The 27,872-nt window shown below is 33.4% G+C and overlaps 1 protein-coding gene across 1 annotated transcript in view; it reads right to left on the minus strand.

Annotated features, from left to right (window-relative positions):
- Positions 1 to 27,872, minus strand: part of LOC134278545 (uncharacterized) — a 205,232-nt gene that overhangs the window by 38,911 nt on the left and 138,449 nt on the right. Inside the window, exon 7 of the mRNA XM_062760847.1 lies at positions 3,949 to 4,114. Within this exon, the coding sequence (XP_062616831.1) occupies positions 3,949 to 4,114 (166 nt within the window). The remainder of the gene's footprint in view (positions 1 to 3,948; positions 4,115 to 27,872) is intronic.

The raw sequence follows: 27,872 nt of genomic DNA on the forward strand, positions 1-27,872 counted from the left end.
TCCTTCCATGTGCACATAAGTTTCAGCTTTTCTGGCCCAGTGGTGGTTCTTGAGAAGAAGATGTTCAAAGATTTTTCCTATATATTTCCATGTAAAACTTTGATTCCCCATTGTGGCCCCGCCCTTCCCCGGGGGTCATGATTTGAACAAATTAAAATCTACACTTCCCCAAAATGCTTCCACGTAAGTTTCAGCTTTTCTGGCCCAGTGGTTCTTGAGAAGAAGATTTTCAAAGATTTTTCCTATATATTTCTATGTAAAACTTTGATTCCCCATTGTGGCCCCGCCCTTCCCCCGGGGGTCATGATTTGAACAATTTAGAATCTACACTTCCCCAAAATGCTTCCACATAAGTTTCAGCTTTTCTGGCCCAGTGGTTCTTGAGAAGAAGATTTTCAAAGATTTTTCCTATATATTTCTATGTAAAACTTTGATTCCCCATTGTGGCCCCGCCCTTCACCCGGGGGTCATGATTTGAACAATTTAGAATCTACACTATACCAGGATGCTTCCATATAAGTTTCAGCTTTTCTGGCCAAGTGGTTCTTGAGAAGAAGATTTTTTTAATGACCCCACTCTATTTTTGTCTTTTCTTGATTATATCCCCTTGTGAGGATACTTGGCCCTTGATTTTAACAATTTAAATTCCCCTTTACCCAAGGATGCTTTGTATCAAGTTTGGTCAAAATTGGCCCATTGGTTCTTGAGAAGAAGTCGAAAATGTGAAAAGTTTACAGACGGACAGACAGACGGACAGCTAGATGGACGGACAGACAGCTAGACAGACAGACGGACGACGGACAAAATGTGATCAGAAAAGTTCACTTGAGCCTTAAGCTCACGTGAGCAAAAAATGTGTAGATCGTTACCATCAAAAATATAAGTCCTTTCACTTCGGAGTTCCGAATGGCAATGAAGACTGAACGATAAGTGAACGATGAACGCTGGGTGAACGCAAAGAAAACAGAATGAAGAGCGAACAGTGAACGGCTTGTGAATGGTGAACACGAGCGCACGTTGAACGCTGAACGCAAAACTGTGAACGGAGGATGAACGGTGAAGGAACAGATAAATGGGAAAGTAGAATGTTTCAGGGACTGTACATGCATGGGAATGAAAATATAGGTCAGATTCAGCATCTCAAGCAAGTCTGGTAGTGTCCATCCCTAGATGCATCATCCATGCAAGTTTGGTTCAGGCAGGGCTTATAGTTACTAAGGAATGAAAATAAAGGTCAGATCCAGCATCCGAAGCAAGTCTGGTAGTGTCCATCTCTACATGCATCATCCATGCAAGTTTGGTCCAGGTAGGGCTTATAGTTAATTTGGAATGAAAATATAGGTTAGATCCAGCATCTGAAGAAAGTCTGGTAGTGTCCATCCTTTGATGCATCATCCATGCAAATTTGGTCCAAGCAGGGCTTATAGTTTCTTAGGAATGGACCTGCTCGAAATACTTTGACCTTGTCACTCATCTGGAAAATGTAGGTCAGATCCAGCATCCGAAGCAAGTCTCAGGTAATGTTCATCCCTAGATGCATCATCTTTGCAAGTTGTATCAACATGTGAAGTTTGATTACACCATCTTGAACATCTTCGCTAGCCAAGCACTACTCTCCTCATGAACCCTTGGCATACGGTGTTCATAGAAGTTGGGTTAATTTTTCTTGATTTGTCGACCAATCAGCAATTGTTTTTTGTAAATGACGACATTTGCATTCGGGATACTTCTTAACTCTTTAATCTCGGAAATGAAAAATGCAAGTAAACAACTATCTGTAAGATAACATGCGATTCTATGAATAGATATGGTGTCATCTAATATCTTCGAATTCTGAATATGTGATTGAGAATTATATTGAAGCTTCCGATTTGTACTATAAAAATAATAATTAATCATAAATCAATTATTGCTTCTTAAATTTTCTTGAAAAAAACTTTGATTTAATTTTTTTAAACATGCGTCTTTATTTCTGTCAATGACACAATCTGTGCATTCCTGATTTGATTCGAGATCACTCGACGAAAACAATCATGTCTTTTGACTTCACGGTATGCCAAGGGTCTATGAGAAGAGCAGCATATCAGAAACCCTTGGCCAGTGAAGATGCATCTTGAATGGTATGTTTAAAACTGAGCTAAACTCTAATTTAAGAAAAGTGAAGTCAAGGTCTAAGTAAAGGTCAATGTCATAATATGTCTATCAGCATATGAAGTTTGATGAAAATATCTTGGATAGTTTCTTTGAAACTTAGCTTTGAAAAGAGCTAAACGCAAAGTGTGACAGAAGGACAGACAGAAGGACGGAAGACAGACATGACAAACACTCCATATTCATGGCGGGGCATACAAATAGTCTCATACAAACACGAAACAAATTTAATGATTATTTAGTTAGACTGCTGTCAAATATCAACATTTATAAAATAAACAACTAACAACTTTTATATTTTGATCAAAGCAATCTTGCTAACTTTGATTATATATGTGACCTAGATTTAAGTTGTCGGAAGCATGAACACATGTATATGCCCTAGGTCACTTCTCCGCCGGCATATTGAATGCAATGTTGCAGTTGATGAAACAGGAGTTGACCAGCATGGTCAGGAAACAGAATTGTGTGTGTTGAAATAACAGAAGACGTTAAATTGCGAAAGTAGTTGACTGAGGGACGATGTCTGTATTGGATGAAGGAGTGCAGATCACAGGCACCTGACCTTACTTATCTATGTGGCAATGCTGATTTCTCCTCATGGTTCAGATGGTCTGTTACCATGTTTACGGAAGTGAAGTTCTCGGTCTCGCAAGTCCTCGGTGATAATGGACAGCGTAGCGCTAGTGACTTGCTTTTCATTTACATGCCACAGGAATCACGGAAAATTAACAAAATTCACTTTTGTAGTGTTTATCTTAGGGAAAACAATTGGAAATGGAAATTGTGGAAACAATGGAAAAAATGGAAACCAAAACTGTAGGAGGAGTAGCATTTTGAAAGAATTTCACAGAAATTTCTAAGCAAGTAAGACATCAACAGAATAACGCCGCCGCAAGGGCATATCCTATATAATTTTTAATAAATAAAGTAAAATATAAAGAAGAATGTTATAAAATTTAATAAAATTGCTGCACAAATCCTAGGCGCTTTTTTAATTTACAAATTTTTAATTTACAAAAATTTCAGGAAACTTACACCGGACAGTGAATTTTTACCTAGTTTCAACTTAAAACTTTTAAAATAGTAACTAAACAATTGCACTGTCAACATTTGTGCAGCAATATCACAAATCCTTGTAATATTCTGCATCTAATAATACCTTGTTTCTGAAGAACAAAGTTGAGTATGCCCTTGCGCTGAAGCTAATTTGTTGATGTTCCTTATGAACTTGTGTAGTACAGGACTCTGCATGATGTCATAATATGAAGTCATAATGTGCACTGGCTAGGGCATGTTGTGGGTACCAAGTTTGTATATATAATAAGAAAACAAGTTTTAACTTTTTCTGTGCAATAAATTCAGTCCTTATGCGTTTTAATTAATCAATTGCATAGAAACCTCACTACATTGCCTTAACTTACTTTCATATTTTTAGTAACTATGGCAACACCGTTCATCGAAATCAGAAACTGACATGAAGAATTATGTATCTTAGTGTAATCTAATTGTGTGCCGAGTTATATTGAAATCAGACCAAAACTGTAGGAGGAGTAGTATTTTGAAAAATTGTTTACAGATAGCTAGACAGACAAACAGACAGATGCATTGTTTTGCATAAGCTCTTCTGGTCTCTGACCAGTAGAGCTAAAAACTACAATACAAAGAGCTTTTAAGAAAAGTTAATTTTAATTTTGTTGGTGAAATTAATGCTCAGTCAAAGCACCTGATTTTAAGTGTTTTGGTCTAGTTTTCTGAAGGCTCACACAAATATTGTGGAAACATTGAGTCCCGTACCTGAAGTTTACCTCCACCACCGTCTGCCGTCCTTCAACATTCTTGTACAGACTTTCTATTGCCTTGGTAACTCTACAGGACAAGTCCTTGTAAGCCTCTGATTTGCAGTCCCCAAGGTCATCTGCGTAAGTCTCACTGGTTATTTTTATCACTGCTCGATAATATTCTGAAAAGGGTGAAATAATTTGTTTTCAATTAAAATATGAACCTAACTACAAGCTATAAACTACTCTAAGACTATGAAATACAGGTACACTCAGTCAATTTATGATTTCATTAGAAATATTCTATTTAAACTTTACTCCTCTAAAAAAGTGAAAAATAATCTTCTGATACAATTGATTACTGTAAAGAGAAGCTTAAATTCATTCTTACTAAGTCTTAATGAGTTCTCGCTTACTACATCAGGAGTATAATTATGTAAAAATGTTACCTACAAAAGTTGTTATTACATAAAGAGTGAGAACCACATGTTCAATGAATGCATTGAGACATCATATTTACATGAGAATTGCCATTTTTTTTCCTTTCAGATTCATTTGAATAAAATTCTAAGTTCATGTCTTAATGACTAAAACTGATAAGGAGTATACATGTACTGCAGTCAGATGGCATAAAATGAAGAAAAAAAAATAAGCCAATTGTCAATTCTCTGTGTTAATTAATAAATAAATACAGGTGAACTTTGGTATCTTGAACAAGAATATCTCAAAAACCATGCATATGGCAAAGTGATTTGGAAATCCCTGCCACCACTTATTTCAGTATTTTACCCTCAATATATCAAATCCTTGGGTATCTTCAAGTTTTCTCTTTGTGAATAAATTAATAAATATAATCTAATCTATAAATTCTGAAACTTCAACAATATTGAATGATTCAAATTAAGAAATAAATCTACTGTTTTGCAAAATTGATGACTGAGAAAAAAACATTTCAAACCAAAGAATTAGAAAGAACAAGAAATCTGTGAGCCAGTGCTCACTAGTAATACCCCCATTCTGATGTGAATAAACACTATCATGTTAATACATGTATACACAAGTTCAATTACGGGCAGATGCACAGAAAAATATGAGGTTGACAGCAGATTCATATGAAAGTTAATCCCACAATATGGCATTCTTCAACAAAGAGTGTACTAAAATTTTGAGCATCTGCAATGAATAGTTGATAAGAAAACTGCAATGAAAAGTTGCTATGCATGAAACTGACAGTCACACAGACAAACAGGAAATTGACATCAGATTTGAACAAAAATGTATCCCACCATATGGCATGCTTTAGGAAAGATTGTGTTAAGAAATTTAAGCATCTGCGACGAGTAGTTACTGAGAAAAATTGCAAAAAATATGTTATGTATGAAATGGACAGACAGACAGATAAACAGGAAGTTGAAATTGGAAGTAAACAAAAATGTATCCCACCGTATGGCATGCCTCAGAGAAGATTGTGTTGAAATTTCACGCATCTGTGATGAGTAGTTTTTGAGAAAACTATGACGAAAATTTGTTTTGTATGAAGCGGACAGACGCATGGATAAACAGGAATTTGACATCAGATTTGAACAAAAATGTATCCCACTGTATGGCATGTCTAAGAAAAGATTGTGTTCAAATTTCAAGCATCTACTATGAGTAGTTGCTGAGAAAACTGTAACGAAAATTTCTTACGGACAGACACAGGGATACACAGACACACAGACCGACAGACACACAAGGGTAAAACAGTATACCCCCCTCTCCTTCGGAGCCAGGGTATAAATATTTTCTGATACAAGAGGCCTGTGGGTCATATAGGTCACCTGAGTATCATGCAGTAACTTTCCAACAATTGGATTTGGTTCGTGTTTTAAACCAGAGGCCATGAAATTCACAATTTTGAAACAGTCACCATTGTTCATCATATACACTCAGCATGCCTACTTTGATTAACTCACAAAGTTTGATGATTCTAAGCTTATTAATACCTAAGATGCTTAAATAAAGCTATGAAATGTCAAAAGTAGGTCACCATGACCTACTTTTGGTCGTCACTCTCCGAAAACTCAAGATGCATCAACTCACAAAGTTTGATGATTCTAAGCTTATAAATACCTAAGATACTTAAATAAAGCTATAAAATGTCAAAAGTAGGTCACCGTGACCTATTTTTTGGCCGTCACTCTCCAAAAACCCAAGATGCATCAACTCAAAAAGTTTGATGATTCTTAACCAATAAATACCGAAGATACTTAAATAAAGCCATAAAATGTCAAAAGTAGGTCACCGTGACCTACATTTTAGTCAACATTTTTCAAAGTCCCAAGATGCATCTGCTGACCAAGTTTGATGATCGTAGGTCTGAAGGTAATCAAAATATGCCTTTTAAACAATATGAAAACATATGCCTGCAAAATTCAAAAAGTAGGTCACAGTGACCTACTTTTTCATAAATATGTTTTAAGGTCCCAAGATGCAGCAATTTACAAGATTTGATGATTCTAACCTCTCAGTGTCTGCAATAATGGGATTAAATGTTTTAATAAAGTGCCACGCCATAGCATGATACGCCCGTCAAAAAATTACAATTACAATGTATCTTAAACAATTAAAAGTGCAGGAAAATCATGTCAACCTTGATTTTAAGATTTCAATGATTTTTACACACCTTAAAAAAATTTATTTATCCATCTCCTGTGGTGTAGGCATTAATTATAACAAATATTGCATCATTCATAAATTTCTATACCTTGCCAAATGCCTATCATATTAAACAATATCAAATTAGTCTTCACAACTTAATCTATACCTAATTAATTTTGGAAATAAAAGGCTGGCAATCAAATACAAATTGACCAACAGTTCTGTCTAATTCCCGCAGGATACTGTCAGATAAAACCATGCTCTGAAGAAATGAAAGAGACATTGCAGCTAGCCTTCCTACATTGAACACATTAATTAATCATTACTGGATGCTTGTCTACTCATTACTCCCAAAAGATTATTGGATCTGTACTATCTACCATAAAACATTTTTAAAACATGTAAAACATCAATGATTGTTTTTTTAGATTTCATGTCAGACAGCTAATTGTTAATATGCAATTCATATGGACATGCAGATTCCATCCCTACCCCCATAAAATTAATTTTCAAGTTCATAATATTGTGTAATACATGTATCAAAATAGTTTAATATGCAATATCAAATTAGTTTTAATTACTTCTCATCAAATTCATTTAAAAACTAGCCAACAAGAGCTATTTTTAATCCAACAGGCTTACCCATTTGGCCCAATACTCAAGGGATATAGATAGCACCGATGCTCTTACAGCTACTCCTCACACTAAACTCATTAATTTCTCTCTCTAATTTGACATGCAATTTTCTGTTATCAAATTCTTCTTGACCAGTGCTTGATAATTAGAGAAACTTGGGGCTACAACTGCTTACAGTTGTATTTGGCTGTTTTGGTGTACAAATATTACAAATTCTTTAAAATTTTTCCATATTTTAACCAATAATCCCCAAGTTTTCTCCTGGGGGTTAATGTGTGTATTTTCTATATGTATGTTTGTTTACTACATTTGTATATATATTTTAACAGTCGTGCATTCTTTTTACTTATTTGCTGCTTATGTGTTACCATTTATACTTTGTCTATCTCCAATTGTCCCGGAGATAGATCAATTTTGTTAACCCATGGAAAAGTGAACTGCCTATATAGGCAGTTAATAAGCAGTTCTTCAGTAGTTTTACTAATTTTTAGCAGTTTTCAAACAGTTTCATGCAGTTTGATTTTTACTGCTCCCTAGTAACTGCTAGGACCTTGGGAGTAAACAGTTTTTCCTTAGCAGTTTTTAAGCAGTAATCAATTTCCCTAGCAGTTATATCTTAGCTGCATATGCTTGAGGATAAGTTTCCTAAACAGTTTTGTAAGCAGTATATAAGCAGTTTCCTTGTATAATTTGATTGGGTTCAAGAGAAATTTAATGTTGGGCTCAATGTTCCAACAAATATAACAAACAGGAAGCCAACAACTGACCGCCAAAATTGAATTCTGGGTGCCAATTTGTATTGTTGGACAAAGGCTATAAACCAATGAAGAGGGAGCCTGCTGGCCATAAGCTGCATTTAGATTTAATGAAGAAATGATGTAGTCATTTAACAATTGGTAAGTAATTACTACAATATATATGTGGCCTTTAATAAAGAGATAAATTGAATACATGTTCTGTTCTAATTTTTTGTTTGAAGGGCATATATTAATAATTGCAATCTGTTTCATGATTAATTCCTTTCCATTTACAGACTTTTAGAAGAGGAGTGGGACAATATTCTCGTTGGCATACACAAATTTTTGTGTCTCTTTCAAGAATAACAACTGAGATCAATGGATGATCTATAAACCTAGCTGAGCAATGAATTATTATGATTACCAAAAGAGTGCCAATTGAAATACTTTTGTGGTTTACATAAGGATAGAAAAACCCAACAATGTACTGGCCTAGCTTTAGTGCAATACGACTGCTGTATAATCAGGACTTAATGTGGGATGAAGTGGATATTTTTTGCTGTTTACTTATTAATTTTGAGGTTTTAATTATACCTTCAGTGTTGAATCTTGTTGAGCATTATATGCCCTGGGATATATAAGTTTTCTAAAAAGTCAGTGAGTATAACTGCATGGTTGTTTGTGTTAAAAAGATACATGTAAAATTACAGATGCATAAAACAGTATACTAGCGTTCAATTTTTTTTTAAACATACATCATAGCAATCTCTGATTGCTTGATTGTGTAGTTAATCAATTGTACAAAATACAATAAATTAAAATGTAACAATTGATCTATTATTGCTATGTATTACAAGTTTGATACGAGAAAACCTCTTTGTGACTCATTAATATTTATGTGATAAAAGGGAAAGAGATGAGCAGTATACTGGAAGTCCACAAGCAGTTAGCTAAAACTGCTAAAGTAACTGCCTATGAACTGCTTAAATAACTGCCTATGAACTGCTAAGAAACTGCCTGTGAACTGCAAAGAAACTGGTAAGGCTAAGAAAACTGCTTATAAATTGCAAAAGGTTTGTTCCTCCATCAGCAATCTGGGGAAGGTTAAGTAACTGCTCTAGGACTGCTTAAATGTTTAAACTGTTAAGGCTAAGAAACTGCTTAATAACTGCCTTCCACTTTGCCATGGGAACGCATTGTAAGTCGGTTGTCAGTCCCCATAATCCAATATGTGTTTTGTAAATAATAAACTTTGTAACTGTAACATTGTTTGAGTTTTATATAAATGAAAGATTATTTTTATAATCTTAGTTTATATGAATAAGTAATTGTCATCATATTCATTTCCTTCATGTATTTAAATCATCTCAATGGGTATTCTGTGTTACATGTATTGAGATATGCCTTATCTGGGCCTCATCTGTTGTTTATTTATAACGCAGCCTCGTTTTCAGTTTCACCATCTTTGCGTTCGCAGCCATTGTGGAAATTTGTTACCACCATCCTCCCCACCAAACGCCTTGTGAAATTACATTTGGGGATTGTCATTTGTAAATAATTATTTTTATTAGTATTATTGTTATGCAGTAGTTTTGCTTTACATATTCATTAATTTCTGTGTAAAGATGTGTAATCTTTAAACAATTATGTTATTCTGCTTGCATATGTTATGTCAATCTTACATTTCTCATGCTAAATGTATATCACCAATGCCAATCATTTACAAGTAATTGTTTTCATGTTAGTCATTCTGCTGCATGAATATCAACGTTACTAATTCTAAACATTTATTTCATACTAGTCATGCTGACATGTTTCCAATCATGCTAATGCATGCATTTCTTTTCTGCTAGACATGCTAGTTATTATAATTCTAGTATTCTACAATGCAAAATGCATTTACAATAATCATAATGACGTGTATCACTATTCTTCTTTATGTATTTAACGCAAGCAAGTCATGCCGACGTATGACAATCAATCATGCTTACGCTTATATCTGATTTTTTATGCTAGTCATGCTGACGTATGACATTCACTCATGCTTACGCATGTCATTCTTATGCTAGTCATGCTTACGTATGACAGTCAATCATGCTTACGCATGTCTTTCTTAAGCTAGTCATGCTGACGTATGACTTTCATTCATGCTTACGCATGTCATTCTTATGCTAGTCATGCTGACGTATGACATTCAATCATGCTTACGCATGTCATTCTTTTTGCTAGTCATGCTGACGTATGACATCTAATCATGCTTACGCATGTATTCTTTCATGCCAGTCATGCTGACGTATGACATCTAATCATGCTTACGCATGAAATTCTTTTATGCTAGTCATGCTAACGTATGGCTGTTTTGGTGTACAAATATTACAAATTCTTTAAAATTTTTCCATATTTTAACCAATAATCCCCAAGTTTTCTCCTGGGGGTTAATGTGTGTATTTTCTATATGTATGTTTGTTTACTACATTTGTATATATATTTTAACAGTCGTGCATTCTTTTTACTTATTTGCTGCTTATGTGTTACCATTTATACTTTGCCTATCTCCAATTGTCCTGGAGATAGATCTATTTCGTTAACGCATTGTAATGTACAAATATTACAAATTCTTTAAAATTTTTCCATATTTTAACCAATAATCCCCAAGTTTTCTCCTGGGGGTTAATGTGTGTATTTTCTAGATGTATGTTTGTTTAATACTACATTTGTATATATATTTTAACAGTCGTGCATTCTTTTTACTTATTTGCTGCTTATGTGTTACCATTTATACTTTGTCTATCTCCAATTGTCATGGAGATAGATCAATTTTGTTAACGCATTGTAAGTCGGTTGTCAGTCCCCATAATCCAATATGTGTTTTGTATATAATAAACTTTGTAACTGTAACATTGTTTGAGTTTTATATAAATAGACTCATGGGAGCGGTGGAATTTCTCTAACATGCATTATATTTTTTATAGATTGCTGTCAAGTATATGCTAAAAAATTAAGTATTTTCTTGATTTAACATTTTTCTAATAAGGCTAGTGCAATAGTTTTACATTTTTTTGAATGTGTAAATGAATTAAAAAAAAAGACATTTTTTTTTTTTTAATTCCACTTAAATCAAAGGTCACAGTGACCTTGAAATAGGTCGCAACACACCTTCTACCTAAGATGCATAAACTGGCCAAGTTTGATGATTCTAAGTCCAATAGTTTTCTAGTTATCGACCGGACAGGATTTTTCCATATTTGGCTATAACTTTTTAATTAAAGGTCAGAGCGACCTACTTTTTGTGCGCGACACACCTTCTACCCAAGATGTATCAGCTGACAAAGTTTGATAACTCTAGGCCTTATAGTATTAAAGTTATGAGCCGGACACGAGAAAAGCTAACAGACGGACGGATGGACAGACAGACGGACACGAAGCCTATAACATAATACGTCCCGTCTTAAGACGGGCGTATAAAAAGGATAAGTCATAAAGTTCAAAAAGTGCCACGCCACAGCATGATACGCCCGTCAAAATATTACACAATTATCTTTAACAGTTTAGACTGCAAGAAAATCACTTCAACCTTGATTCTAAGATTTCCATGATTTTTCCATTTTTAAAAAAAATATTTCTTTATCCATCCCCTGTGCTGTAGGCATAATTATAACAAATATTACATAACTGACAGATTTCTATACAACTGTTTGTGTTAGACTTTGTCAAATGCTGGCCATCATAATAAACAATATCAAATTAGTCTTAACAACTTAATGTATGCCAAATTAATTTTGAAAAGAAAGGCTGGCCATCAAATGACATATTCTTTAAACTGACCAGCAGTTCTTCTGTCTAATCCCCAAAGGATACAGATAAGGCAGCGCTTGATCAGATAGCCTTCCTACATTGAACTCATTAATTAATCTTTGACTGGATGCTTGTCTACTCATTACTCCCTAAATATTAATGGATCTGCACTTTTTATCCTAAAACACTTTTAAAACATATAAAATACTCCATGATTTCTTTTTAGATTTAATGCCAGACAGGTTTTATATTTAATTCATATGGTCAAGTAGGCATGCTGATTCAACCCCACCCCATAAAATTAGTTTTTAATTAATTAATATTATATAATATCAGATTATTAGTTTATTATGCAATATCAAATAAGTTTTAATTACTTTTCATCAAATTCATTTTAAAACTTAGCTAGCCAACAAGAGCTATTTTTAATCTAACAGCTAGGCTGGCTGTCCATTTGCCCAATACCCAAGGGATAACACCAATGCTCTACTAGTTACCTCCTCACACTAAACTCATTAATTTCTCTCTAATTTGACATGCAACTTTCTGCTATCAAAATTCTTCCTGACCAGTGCTTGATAATTAAGCCCATGGGACAAACTGAATTCCTCTCATTAACATGAAATTTGTTTAAGATTGCTGTAAAGTATATGATGAAAAAATAAGTTTTTACTTGATTTAATACTTTTTAATGAGGATACAACTCTATTTTTTACATTTTTAGGATTATGAAATTTAAAATTTAAAAAACTTAGTTTTTAAAAAAATTTCACTAAAATTAAAGGTCACAGTGACCTTGAAATAGGTCGCGACACACCTTCTACCTAAGATGTATACTTTTGCCAAGTTTGATAGCTCTAGGTCTAATAGTTTTCTAGTTATGAGCCGGACAGGATTTTTCCATATTTGGCCATAGCATCTTTATTAAAGGTCAGAGCGACCTACTTTTGGTGCGCGACACACCGTCTACCCAAGAAGTATCAGTTGACAAAGTTTGATAATCCTAGGCCTAATAGTATTGAAGTTATGAGCCGGACACGAATGGACAGACGGACGGACGGACAGCTGGACGGACGGACATGAAGCCTATAACATAATACGTCCCGTCTTAAGACGGGCGTATAAAAAGGATAAGTCATCAAGTTCAAAAAGTAGGTCAGGGTGACCTACTTTTAAGTTGACGTTGTTCAAGGACCCAAAATGCATCAACTAACAAAGTTTGATGATCATAGGCCTTAAAGTGACCAAAATATGCCTTCAAATCAATTTGAAAACAAATGCCCGCAAAATTAAAAAAGTAGGTCACTGTGACCTACTTTTGATTTAACATGATGTGAAGTCTTAAGATGCATCAACTTATAAGATTTGATGATCTTAGTCCTTATAGTAAGCAAAATATAAACGTTTTTATACGCCCGTCTTAAGACGGGACGTATTATGTTATAGGCTTCGTGTCCGTCTGTCTGTCCGTCTGTCTGTTAGCTTTTTCGTTTCCGGCTCATAACTTTAATACTACTAGGCCTAGGATTATCAAACTTTGTCATCTGATGCATCTTGGGTAGAAGGTGTGTCGCGCACAAAAAGTAGGTCGCTCTGACCTTTAATTAAGAAGTTATAGCCAAATATGGAAAAATCCTTTCCGGCCCATAACTAGAAAACCATAAGACCTACAATCATCAAACTTGGTCAGTTTATGCATCTTAGGTAGATGGTGTGTCGCGACCTATTTCAAGGTCACTGTGACCTTTAATTTAAGTGAATTTTTTGAAAAAAAATGTGTCTTTTTACTATTCATTTACACATCCCAAATAATGTAAGAGTATTGCACTGTTCTTATTAAAAAAGTGTTAAATCAAGAAAATACTTATTTTTTTTAAGCATATACTTGACAGCAATTTAAAACAAATATAATGTATGTGAGAGAAATCCCATGTCTCCCATGAGTGTAATTATCAAGCACTGGTCAAGAAGAATTTGATAACAGAAAATTGCATGTCAAATTAGAGAGAAATTAATGGGTTTTGAGTGCGAGGAGCTAACACAGAGCATTGGCGTTATCTATATCCCTTGAGAATTGGGCAAATGGGTAAGCCTGTTTGATTAAAAATAGCTCTTGTTGACTAGCTTAAGTTTTGAAATGAATTTGATGAAAAGTAATTAAAACTAATTTGATATTGCATAATAGACTAATCTGATATTATGTAATATTATTAATTTAAAAACTAATTTTATGGGGTGGGGTTGAATCAGCATGTCCATATGAATTACATACTAAAACCTGTCGGACATTAAATCTCAACCAAAAAAAAAAATCTGAGAGTATTTTATATGTTTTTAAAAAAAATATAGTAGATAGTGCAGACCCATTCATCGCTTGGTAGTAATGTCAGTAGACAAGCATCCAGTTCAAGATTAATTAATGAGTTCAATGTAGGAAGGCTAGCTGTGTCAGTCGCTCTGATTAAGCAGCCCTTTGGGAATTAGACAGAAGAACTGCTGGTCAGTTTATAACATATGTCATTTGATGGCCAGCCTTTTTTTTCAAAATTAATTTGGTATAGATTAAGTTGTTAAGACTAATTTGATGATGGGCATTTGACAAGGTCTAACACAACCAGCACAGAAATCTATCAGTGCAGATGTAATATTTATTATAATTGATGCCTACATCACAGGGGATGGATAAATATTTTAAGGAATGGAAAAATCATCGAAATCTTAGAATCAAGGTTGATGTGATTTTCTTGCACCTAAACTGTTCAAGAAAATTGTAATTTTTTGACGGGCGTATCATGCTGTGGCGTGGCACTTTATTATCAATTGCAAATTTAGGTCAACTTTGAAGTGACCTTGAGACCACGCCCTTTGCCCCAGGGTCATGCCTTGAACAATTTATAATCTTCAACATATCCTGATCCTTGTACGTAAGTTTGGTGAAAATCTACCTGGTGGTTCTGGAGAAGAAGATTTTTTAGCAACCAGTACTCTTGGTTTTGTTTTCCTGATTAAGGGTCCCAACCCTTATTTTAGTATAAATGGTAGCCCTTGGGCCAAGAATACCCTGTGACAAATTTGACACTGATTGGCCAAGGCGTTCTTAAGTTATGGCCCATTTTCTAAAAAGTTAACGCACACCGCACGACACACATCGCACAAATGGCCATAGCATTAGCTCTTTGAGTCTTTGGCTCAGGAAGAGCTAAAAAAAATGCATGTCAACTAGATAATCAGTTAAGTGCCCCACCCAACAGGAATACCTGATCCTGAGGCCACCTATTTCACAGTTATTGAAAATGTACCAGTGCTCATCATAAATGGTCGATTACGATACCAAAGAGCAGACTTCAAAGCATTTATCAATTTTCAGTATATGATCATTAGAGCCCCCCTCCTCCAATGGTATCCCTGACCCACGGGCTGTGAAATTAACAATTTTGGAAGAGGCACCCTTCCTCATCATATTCATGTATTGGCTTGATACTCAGGAGCAGAGAAGATTTTTCAAAGAATTCATGCATTTTCACTAAATAATCAATAGAGCCCTGCCCCAACACCAGGACCACTGACCCAGGGGCCTTGAAATTCAGAATTCTGAAAGAGGCATGTACCCTTTCTTATCATAACTATGTACATAGTTTACTGGCTTAATACCCAGGGGCAGAGGAGAATATTTTTAAAGAAATAATACATTTTCACTATCAATTTAACAGACCCCTTCCTTGACCCTCCAGGGGCCATGAATTCATAATTTTGGTACAGGGCTTAGTGCTTATTACAATCATACAAATATACCAACAGCTTGACTGCTTGATGTTCAGGAGTAAAGAAGATTTTTAAAGATTGCATTAATTTTAGTGGTCATTGCTCTGCCCTTCAGGCCTAAGGGGAGGGGGGGGGGTGGGGTGGGGTGGGTAAAGACCATGAAATTCACAATTTTTGTTTCCATTCACCTATAGATGCTATATGACATAATTAGTTGAGTGAATGAAAATGTTCAAATGTTAACTCATGGCAGACAACAATGGCCAAAAGCAGATAGCAATAGGTCATCATGAAGACTCAGGTGACTTAATAAAAAGATAAATCATTAAGTTTTGCAGCATGATTTGAGGATCAAAAAACTTCTGATGATTGTAATATATATTTATTACATTGATGCATGGATATATTTTCCTTGGAAACAAGTTTTCAAACATAAGTCACAAAATTATATACCAATAACAAGAGGCCCATGGGCCACATCGCTTACCTGAGTAATATTTGTGATGCCATTCTTTACCAGATTTCTTTGCTTGTAATACCTATAGCCCCCCACCCCCCAACACCATGTCACAATTTTAACAATTTAGAACCTACACTACAAAACTTTGATTCCCTTCTGTGGCCCCACCAACCCCCAGAGATCATGATTTCAACAATCTAGTGTCTACACTATCCAAGGATGCTTCCACATAAGTTTCAGCTTTCCTGGACAAGTGGTTCTCGAGAAGAAGATTTAAAATTTTTCCTATATATTTCTATGTAAAACTTGGATTCCTATTGTGGACCTGCCCAAACCCTGGGGGTCATGATTTTAACAATTTAGAATCTACATTACCCAAGGATGCTTCCACATAAGTTTCAGCTTTTCTGGCCCAGTGGTTCTTGAGAACAATATTTTAAAAGTTTTTTCCTATATACCCTAAAACTTTGAAAATAAGACGGATTTAATAATAAGCCGGTTTTGAAAATATTTAGCCACCTATTTCTTGCATTCAAAATTACTCGAAAATAAGCCGGTCATGACAATGCCATTTTGGAAAGAATGTTAAGCATTATTGTAATTATTTTATTTTATTATAAACATTTCATATAAAACATGCTTTTTTATTTTTTAGATCAAACAAGTAGTTCTTATTCTATTGATAACACTTTATTCAATGACTGTATTGAAAACTAGAGGTACTGTGAGCAATGGGCTTACTAAATGATACCCCCCGCCTCCCATATGCACGTATAAATGGCAGTGTCCATGTTTTGCTACGGAAAACCCAATATATGTGTCGGATCAAAAAGTAAAATAGGAGGTGCACAATGGCAATATGTAATAAAGATTCTGTGAAAGTTTCATCAAATTTCATTCAGTGGTATAAGAGGAGTTGCAGATAAGAGATGGGTACCCCAAAGCCTAACAGACGGACGGACATACAGACGGATGGACGATTACTATATACCCTCCTGCTTTTCAAGCGGGGGGTATAATAAACCATGATTATGCTCTTGTCTCTTACAAATTCTTTGCATTGATAATAAGTTGCAATTTGAAAATAAGCCCCTGCTTTCTTACGAAAACATGAAATAAGCCGCAACTTATTTTCAATGTTTTATGGTATTTCTATGTTAAACTTTGAATCCCTATTGTGGCCCTACCCAACTCCCGGGGGTCACGATTTTAAGAATTTAGAAACTTCACTATACCAGAATGCTTCCACATAAGTTTCAGCTTTTCTGGCCCAGTGGTTCTTCATAAGAATATTTTTTTAATATCCTCACTATATTTTTATCTTTTCTTGATTATCTACCCTTGTGAGGGGTCTTGGCCCTTCATTTTGACAACTTAACCCCCACGCCCCCCCCTTCACCTATGGATGCTTTGTGCCAAGTTTGGACAAAATTGACCAAGTGGTACTTGAGAAGAAGTCAAAAATGTGAAAAGTGAACAGACAGATGGACAGACAGACAGCTAGACAGACAACAGACAAAATGTGAACAGAAAAGCTCGCTTGAGCCTTCGGCTCAGGTGTGCTTAAAATGAATAGCAATTATCATATATTAGAGTTTTTACATTTTTGGGTCGAAAAAAGTTGAAGAATGAACACTTTCTCATATAAACATGTACACAGAAATGTCTTTTGCAATACGAATGAATATAGTAATGATTGTTTGAAAAAAGTAGACTCTTGTACTGGTATAAGTGTGAATATATTAAAGATGAAGATAGTTTGTTTATATGACTCTAGTATTACATGTAATTAAGGCACTTTTGTTCATACAGGCACAATGAGTTTATTAAAAAAGAATATTTTTCAAACAAAGAGAAACTTGCAAATAAAAACTTTTGCTTGGACAATTTTAAGAAATAGAATCTGCAAATATTTATTTAGAACAATGATCATAACAACCACCATTTATGCAATTATTCTTTTGTTCCTCATTCTGACCAAAACCAAAATATTGGTACAAGGGGTTCATTTATAACATACAGCTGAATTTTGGTACCTGGAATAGCCCAATATCTCAAATAACATGGATATGACACTGGAAGCAATTGGGAAGTCCTTAACAAGAACAAGTATTTCCTAAGTATATGTATTAGTATCTCCAACTCTCGGATATCTCAAAGTTTTTTCTTGGTCCCATCAACTTCAAGATTAGAAGATTTGGGTTAGACAATTATATACATTATAAACAAACAGTGCAGAGGTACATATAAAAACAAAAAACATGACAGAAGATTGACAACAAATATATAAGAGTGAGGGAAAATATGTCAAGGAGGAAAGTTAGGATAAACATGCATACTTTGTATGCCAAATACTGCTAATAATATTTTTTTAATTTCAAAAGTGAAACCTATGCCCTTATTTCTTTAAATTTTGAACTAAGATAATTTTATAATGTTTGGCCAGAAACTTATCTTAGTGATCTAGAACCAGTTTTCATTTGTGACTTGATACTTGGTATAATGAAATAAAAAAAAGTTTTGGATCTATAAAACAAGTTATTTAAAAGATTTATCTGCATACTGATCGAGTGAAAAACAAGCAAGCATTAAAAATCAACACTGAACATACTACATTATACAATAGTTCATGCTGCATAAATTAAAACATTAAAATACTGCAATCCCAGTGCAATTTAATAGACAACTACTATTATGTCTAAGGTATTGTTGGAAAATAATGACTGAGCCAAGAGGCAAGAATTAATTTAGCATTGGAACAAAATTCCATGACTGAGCAGTATATTCAACATGATTTCACTGACAAGGGAATTATCCATTTTCCACTTTAGCCTATTTTCAATCTAATGTAAAAGCTAAATTTGTGGCACTGATAAAAAGGATACAGATTGGTTCTCATCTTCCAGTAACCATTTGTGTCCTGAGGAGGCAACAAGTCAACAATTAATGTCTTATAGCTGTCAATATGAAATAAAACGAATAAATGCTTGGTCAATCAGACTTTGCAGCCCAATGAAAAAGATGACAGCTTTTATAAATAAGGTTTGCCAAGAAGTGAATGGACAGATTTGAATCTCAGTTATGGTAAAAATGATTGCATGTAATTTTTCCAAAATTTTCATCATTCATAATGTATTCTGTTAAATGAGACTGACACATGTTTGGAGAGAAGAGAATTCAATTTTGCAGTAATGTTGTTACCTGGTTTTTTATTGAGCTAATCAATCCACATGTAACTCAATGCTCTATCCTGAACTTCAACAAGAGGGCCACATCGCTCACATGAGAAGTTTTGACCATTCTGTTCTTTACCAGATTTCCCCCTTGTCATACATATTGTGACCCCACCCTACCCCACTGATCATGATTTGGACAATTTTAAATCAACACTTCCACATAAGTTTCAGCTTTTCTGGCCCAGTGGTTCTTGAGAAGAAGATTTTCAAAAATTTTGCCTATATATTTCTATGTAAAAATTCCCCATTATGGCCCTGCCCTACCCCCTGGGGTCATGATTTGAACAATTTAGAATCTACACTACCCCAGGATGCTTCCAAATAAGTTTCAGCTTTTGTAGCCCAGTGGTTCTTGAGAAGAATATTTTCAAAGAATTTTCCTATATATTTCTACGTAAAACTTTAATTCCCCATTGTGGCCCTGCCCTATCCATCTACCCTACCCCAGGATACTTCACGTAAGTTTCAGCTTTTCTGACGCAGTGGTTCTTGAGGAGCAGATTTTTTAATGACCCCACCCTATTTTTGTCTTTTCTTGATTATCTCCCCTTGTGAGGGGACTTGGCTCTTCATTTTAATAGTTTAAATTCCCCTTCACCAAAGGATGCTTTGTGCTAAGTTTGGTCAAAATTGGCCCAGTGGTTTTTGAGAAAAATTCGAAAATGTGAAAAGTTTACAGACGGACAGACAGACGGAGGGACAACGAACAAAATGTGATCAGAAAAGCTCACTTGAGCCTTCGGCTCAGGTGAGCTAAAAAGACTATTGGGCATATTTATTCAATTTATGTGTTATATTTTTGTACAAGCTATTTACTAGATACACATGCTATAAGGTATGTCATACTGGGTATCTTGATGTGGACTTAAGTAAGTTGTTGCATTTCATTGTATAACAAAATCCTAAATCCTAGCAAGTTGATCGATAACAGCCAAAATTCACTAGGGGATGTATTTTTAGGTAGTTTTGAAGGGGCTTTTGAGGATAATAATTGATGATATAAATGTTGAAAGTTATGATAGGATAGCAAGGGGTTAATTTTGTATTTAGAATAACTTAAAAATAAGGAAAATTTTAGAACCATATATATATTTAACAGTCAATGTGGGTATTTAAATGTAATTACATTCTTGGAAAACATTTTTATGGAGGCTATTTTTGCAATAGTTAAAAAAGTGTAGCGTGATGCTTTGTTGTTCAATGTGGTGTCTCTTTTGAAACTTTGTCTTTGTTGATAATTTTTTTCAAACTCTACTCAATCAATGCAACCATTTCCATGTTTACGGTATTATAGAATTTAAACATGTATTCTACTTTTCAATATTTGTACAACAGATCACAATTGAGTGAGTTGCATGACTAAAAATGGTTCTCATTTTTAAACTGAGTCTGGCATTAAGACAAGACCTTGACTTTGCTTGGAATAATTTCCTTGAAAAGATATCTGTCTAATCAGAGGAATATTACACCTTAAAGTCAGAGTTTGACTAATATCTTTCATACAATTTTTTAGACCATTATTTTCACAATAAATTGTGTATGGATTTTATTCTATTTACTTTATCATGATATGGGGCACATACAGGATGTGGCTGGTGAACAGGGGATGCTCCTTCCTTCATGGCACCTGATCCCACCTCTGTTTTCAGAGGTCTGTGTTTGCTCTGCATGCTCACAGTAATTAATTGTTTAAAATGACTATTGAGGACGATTGCCGCTCAAATTTTCTTCACATTTTGTATCCAATGGTGGTGCTTCACCAAATGACAAAAAATTTCAATGTCAACCAAAGAGAATTATATAAAAAAAAAAGTTTTTTAGTCTACTTTGATCAACAAGTTTGCCTTTTGAACATTCACTGAAAATGTTCTAATTTTTTTTCCAATAAATTGCATCAACAATTAGGAAGCCTCTAATATTTTTCTGCATACTTCTCTAAATAAGAGGTCAATCATATATGTGTAGTTCAATCGATTTCAACATGGCCATCTGCCACTCTTTCAAATATTTTAAAGGGACATGGACACAGTTTAAGAAAATTTTCAAATTCTTTTTTTCCCATTTTTTGTGCTTACAAATACTTAACTAAGATATTTTTAATGATTATCAAAAATTTGAATCTCAGTTGTCATGACACAGGACAGATTCAAGAGCTCTAAACTTTTGTTATATAAACAAAGGCCTGAGTCACGTTTTTTTTTTGGTTTACATAGGTTAAATACACTAATATGCAGATTTTTTTCAATAAAGTTGTTAATTTTAAATACAATTAGACAATTTCTAATGATTTACTGAATCTTGTTTCGTTGTAAATATGATATTTTCTATATGTAAACAATGTATACATTAATTATGAAGACTTTTATATGCTCTCTCTCCTTGATAAATCAACAAATGATGTTAAAATTTTTGCTGATCATTTGAGTAGCCTTAATTAGGAATTATAAACATTAGGAATTATAAACATTAAAATCAGTTTTGAAAAAAATCCAGTTGAAACTGTGTCCATGTCCCTTTAAAAATTGATTGAAAACTTATAAAGATTTGGAAGCAGGATACCAAATACTGGTTTTCTATGCCTGCATGTTAAATGTAAGAAAAAAAAATGACAAATATAATCCCTTTAATAGAATTACTTTATTCACAAAGAAAGCAATACTGAAACATTAATATCTAACATATTAAATGAACACATTCCTCCTCACAAAATGCATTAGAATGTTTCTTATTTTGTGTGTAAAGCAACACCAATTAAATTTTTTGTTAGAGGGACCCACATGCTCATATTTAAACAACTTCCCAAATAAAATTTGAATTTCTCATACCATGAATTATTCTGCGCTAATTTCTCTTTTAATTTTTGTACTTTAAATATGCTTAATCTACAAATCAGAAAAAGTAGAAAAAAATATAATTGTGTGCTAATTTTTTTTTTTCATGTTCTGTATAAAATTTTTGCCTTGAAGAAAGTAATAATAATGTTATTTATCATATATTTTTATATAAAACAGGATTTTTCCATCCCTGATATGAACACAGGCACACATCCTGTATTTGACAAACCATGTATCACACCCTTTCAGGAACATCTCTGTCCTTTTCATACAGAGTACCTCAGATTGTTTTACTATCATATTCAATATGTTGTTATGGGAGCCTTATAATTGAGCATTAAGCCACGTCAGAGTGTAAACTATGTTCAAATATATAATAAAAACAATAATACATGACAAAATCTGTATCAAACCCCGTATCAACCCTTGACCAATATCAGCCCTCTGGCCTTCGTCCTAGGGCTGATATTGGAGTCTCCAGTTGATATGGGGTGTAATAAAGATTTTGCCATGTATTATTCTCTATTTAATCACTCCCACGCTGGTAATTTTATTTCATCCGATTTTTTATGAACAAGAAATTTAATTGGTGTGACGTACAGGAAAAAGGCAAATAAATTAAATTAATAGCATACACATTATTCAAATGTCTTGAGTGTGAATTTAAATATAGCAAAATATATAACCATGTTATCAAGTTTCTGCTACTAGCTCTACTGGTTTAAGCATGAGAGTATAAAAGTTTTTCATAAACAGATTCTAAATGAGTATTATCTCGATATTTTCCCATGAGTTTACCAAAAGTGCTGTTGAAAGAACTGATCAATATTAAGCACTCCATTTTAGGAATTCAAGCAATATATGTTATCCATCACAACAGAGACAAGAAAACATTGATGTAACCATCAATTGTTGCCCGGGAAATAAATGAAATAAACAATGGATATGAATCTTGATCATCAAACCGCTTTGATATAGGTGAAAAAGCACGTGTCTGAATGATGGAGACAACAGTTGAGAAGATTTTAAAAACATAGTCAGACAAAAATCGAACAAAAATGATACCCTTTAACACTTTATCAAGTCCTCAAGTAAATGTTAGCTGCTTTAAATATGAGTTAAAATCATACACTTGCATCACCTATTTTCAAAAATATTTATCATTTAAAGAATATAAAACACAACCTGTGCAATGTATATTTTTAAGCAATAAGTAAAATTCGCTGTTCTTAAAAATGGGACCTGTCTTATTTTCGGATATATATAGTAAATTACTTTATTATGACTTTAAGCAACTTTTGATATATTAAATATGAAAAACATATATATTTTTAAAGATCCACTTTATGGAAGTAAATATGTTGTATATCTCGTTATTTGTAAAGATAAAGAACATTCTGATGTATAATCTTTTTTAATTAATGTTTAGATAACCATTAATTCTGAACAATTTCACCTACCTCAAACCCATTCACCAAATTTTAAACTTATATGTATAGAGCAGCCTGGTCCTCCAGGCTGCCAAAAAAAAAAGTGCCATGAGCAACAACACTCACCTGTGACACTATATACTTAATATTTAGTATAAGGTTCATGTTGGGAAGTTGGACTAAAATGGTTGTGGAAGTATAGCATTTGAAAGAATTTCAGATATTCTACATGTGTATCTTGGTATACATGTATTATCCACCTATAGGATGCATCTTATTGAAAACAGACAAAACTCCTAGAGGACTGTGCACTAGTAATGTTTGGGTGATTTTTCAGACAGTTTGATTTTTCTGTAACCAAGACAATGCTGTACCAAAAAATCATTATGGTTGGACCATTATTTTAAGAATTAATTACAGATGAACAGACAGACATTTTGCAATTGCATATGCTCTTCCAGGACAGTAGTACTGAAAGTTCAATGTTCTGATTAAACACATTGTTTCCAAAATACTTAAAAAACAAATTGAGCTAAATAAAAATTCATGAACATCCTTTAGCTATCAATTCATAAAACTTGTACAGGTACAACTACAGCTTAACAAACTTAGAAGACATCAGAAAACATTAAGACCCAAATATATTTGGACATGCAATCTTCTCTCTCAATAAGACAAAAAACTTAAAGATGACAGATGTACAATTTGCAACATCAGAAATCAGCAGACAATCTTTAATTGGTAAAGGACAAATCAATCCACTGTACACATCAAGCACTATGACAAAAGTATTTGTAACCCATACAATAAGACAACTTTTAGTACAGATTTACTTATTCGCTTCAACTTTCACAATAATATCTTAGAAAGTAATGTAATTATATATAAAGTCTGCATTGTAATAGAATCATTTAAACAGGCAGAAAAATCAGAGAATGATTACTGCATGAATTACTAATGCTTTAATAAAACATGGGTAATCAAAGACCTTGTTAACATATATCTCAATACATTAATAGTTTCATGCTTTTTTTTAAAATTACTTTCAGTAATACATGTGCAGCATTTATTCATGGAATCTTATACCAACCAATTCATACTTGCATAGTAACATATTAGCCTGAATGTTCCTTGGCTGAAATCTGATATCTGCCTTGTAGAATGAAATGCACAAACTCATTGAATACTTAACCAATTTAGGACATAGAAGGTATAATGTGGAAAGAAATCTGCTCCTGAAACTTTAACCTGGACACTGCCGCCAACATTGGCACCCTGGTAACCCCCCCCCCCCCCCCCCCAAAGCAGCCATCTACTGAGATGAGTGGGATAAATGCAAATACTTTTGTCAAAGCTTTGTAGACAGGGTTTCTTGTAAGTAAGCTAAAAGATCCTCAATAATATGTAACTCTTACTTCCAAACTAGCATGTAATTGTAAAATAAATAAAATGATAATTATTTGTTTAAAAACTGGTTAAAGTTGTCAATTAACTACATCATCTAAGGAAAAGTTCTGAATTAAGAAATATGGCACATTTCACAAATTAATTCTCCAACTTGACCAAACGAAAAATAGCACACAAGTACATGGAAGGTGTATGGAAATTACAAGTTGCCATCAGAAATACATATTGTTTCATAAATATCTAGAGATGGACAATTGACTTTTGAGAGGGTACGAGCATTTACCTTTTACCCTTGTTTCTTTCTCCCTAAAATTTAGGGCTTTAATTGCTAAAATATTTGAAAAAAAAATAATTTCTGCTCTCTATCATCAATCTGCATTTTCATAAATCTTCCATATACAGCACAAAAAATATTTCCCTTCTTATATACCCTCACATAGATTAACTTTAACATAAGTTAACGTTCACATGTATATACACAAAATAATCATACCCAGTATTTACAGAAACACAATGGCAAACCTTGTGATCTTCATGTACAACTTAGAGCTCTAAAATAACTCATTCTTTATCAGTAACAAATATAAATCCCTTTTCTAGTGCACAGGTAGTCCCCCCCCCACAGAAAAAAAGAAAGAAAAAAATCTCATAGCTCAAAAACTGAAGAAAAATACTCTATTTACTCTCTGCAATAATTAATTTAATAAAACTTTCATTAAAATATTACAAATTTTAAAAGTATAATACGCATATACTGTTGGTACATGGGTAAAGTTGACAGCACAAATACAACTCAGTCATGCTTACAAACAGCAGATTAGGGAATGGCTATAGACATGCAGTACTTTGACAATTTCATGCATTTCTCAAAAGGCTTCTTGAACTTTAAGTCACAATTTTTGTAGACAGTCAAGTCAATACTAGAGTGACAAGTCTGGGGGAAAAATTATCATTGTAGGGATTAAACGTGCAATTATTTCAGCAAAAAGAATAGGAGAATAAAAACTTTCTCTTCATTTTTTTTCATAAATTAATATTTTTCAGGTGTTTGGAAGCTCTATTGGCTAGTATATAATACACAACTATTATATTGATTGTATAGAATTTGATCTTAGAATACATAAATGGTCACTGATTAAGTGGCATCATGCTTGAAGAAACGAGGCATTAATTTATATATAATTTTGAGTATACAAATATAAGTGCCTACAAATTTAATTTACATAAATTAATGAAGCAGGCAAAGTTTATAATTGGCCAGAATAATTTAAATTTGCCATAAGTGCTCTGAGGGTTGTTTCAAGTCCGAACTGATTAATTATTCAAAATTTAGCTACAAAATACACTTGTGTAATATATTCAAGAAGCCCAGCTCTGAGATTATATAGATGCATATAAGTAATACTGTGGTTTCATCAATTTTCGTTGGCATCAATTTTCGTGGATTTTGTAAAACAGACAGTTTCGAGGATACGTAATTTCATGGACAAAAGCATTTCCTATACAAGTGAATGTCATATTTCGTAATTCGATGAACATTTGAATTCGTGGATCTGCTCAACAACGAAATCCACGAAAATTGGTGCTCAACGAATATTGATGAAACCACAGTAGTAGACATTATGATTGCATTTAATTTTTATTAATTTTTTAAAACCAACTGGTTTAAAATTGAAGAAAATGAAAGATCCAAGGCAAACTGCTTATTTTATGATTTTGTGTCATATGGGCTTGAAAAACACTCATGGGTGAAAATAAAATCTATTTTAAAGTAATACATGCTATAACTTGCACCAGTTTAAATACGGTTGGAAATTAACATATTTTGTTTACCAATAAAAGTTACAAAAATACTGTAATTTACACCTCTTATAAAGTTATCAAATTATATTTATAATCCTGCCAGCCTCTGGAGAGAAATGGCAATTTTTAAATAAATCCATCACGTGATGTCGTCGCTACTTTTAGATTGATAAAAAAAACGAGGTGAGCCATTTGAGCTACAACTCACTTTTGACATGGATATCAAGCATCTTACTCTTAATGATACAATTATCTTTAATGTCATCAGTAATAATCATACACTCTGTTCTAATGCATATTAACCTTTTATTAATTTTTTGCAATATACCTTGTTGTCTGTGATTTCCCGTGAACATGCGTGTCTACATATAGGCCTACTTTTTACGCACTTCCTTCATCAATATTCATGAAAAGACTGAATTCTTAATTGCAGATAATTAATTTGCTTACTTGCTTTGTTATTAAAACTTCTATAGTAAAAATTTGTGGAAATTATGTATTATTTTTTCATAACACTTCATGTGTTTCAAATCAGTTAATCACTTTGTTTCACTCAAAAATTGGCATTCATATAGCATGTATTACTTTAAAATCTCAATTCATCTACTTCTCAGGGGACCAGTATTTCTAATTGACAAAGAGCACCCTAACTATTGACAATCATACTATTTTGTCACATGCATTGTACATCAATGTAACTTTACACATTTCTGTTACTTAGTATTTCATACACATTTCAGCTAAACACTCCGGATGGCAGTTTCTGATGATTAGCTCTTTCTATACTGTCCTGATCAGGTGAATTTAACGTCCACAAAGCATATAAGACCCTGGTTTCGAATTTTCTAAGCTCCCTATAACCAATTGGACACCTTTTAATTAATGGGACAAACAACTCTACTGAAACAATATCTTTTACTTAAATACAGCAAGAAAGTAAGGTTCTCTAAAGAATTTAAAAATTAAATAAATAAAAAAATACACATGTAAATGAAATTACAATTTTTAAATCAAACATGTCATTATTACATATTGCTGATTAAATATTTCATATATAAATTTTAAATATACATAATTTATACTTTTTCCAAATAAAAAAAACATCACTCAATTCTTATCGCAAATCTCGCTTGAAAGTATTTGCTTTGACTTTATTACCATTGCGTTGGGTGAAGACACTGACGAATCTAACTGAAATAC

Source organism: Saccostrea cucullata, unplaced genomic scaffold (genome assembly GCF_032062105.1).
Source record: "Saccostrea cucullata isolate Sc308-1 unplaced genomic scaffold, CSIRO_AGI_Scuc_v1 ctg2601, whole genome shotgun sequence".
NCBI lineage: Eukaryota > Metazoa > Mollusca > Bivalvia > Ostreida > Ostreidae > Saccostrea > Saccostrea cuccullata.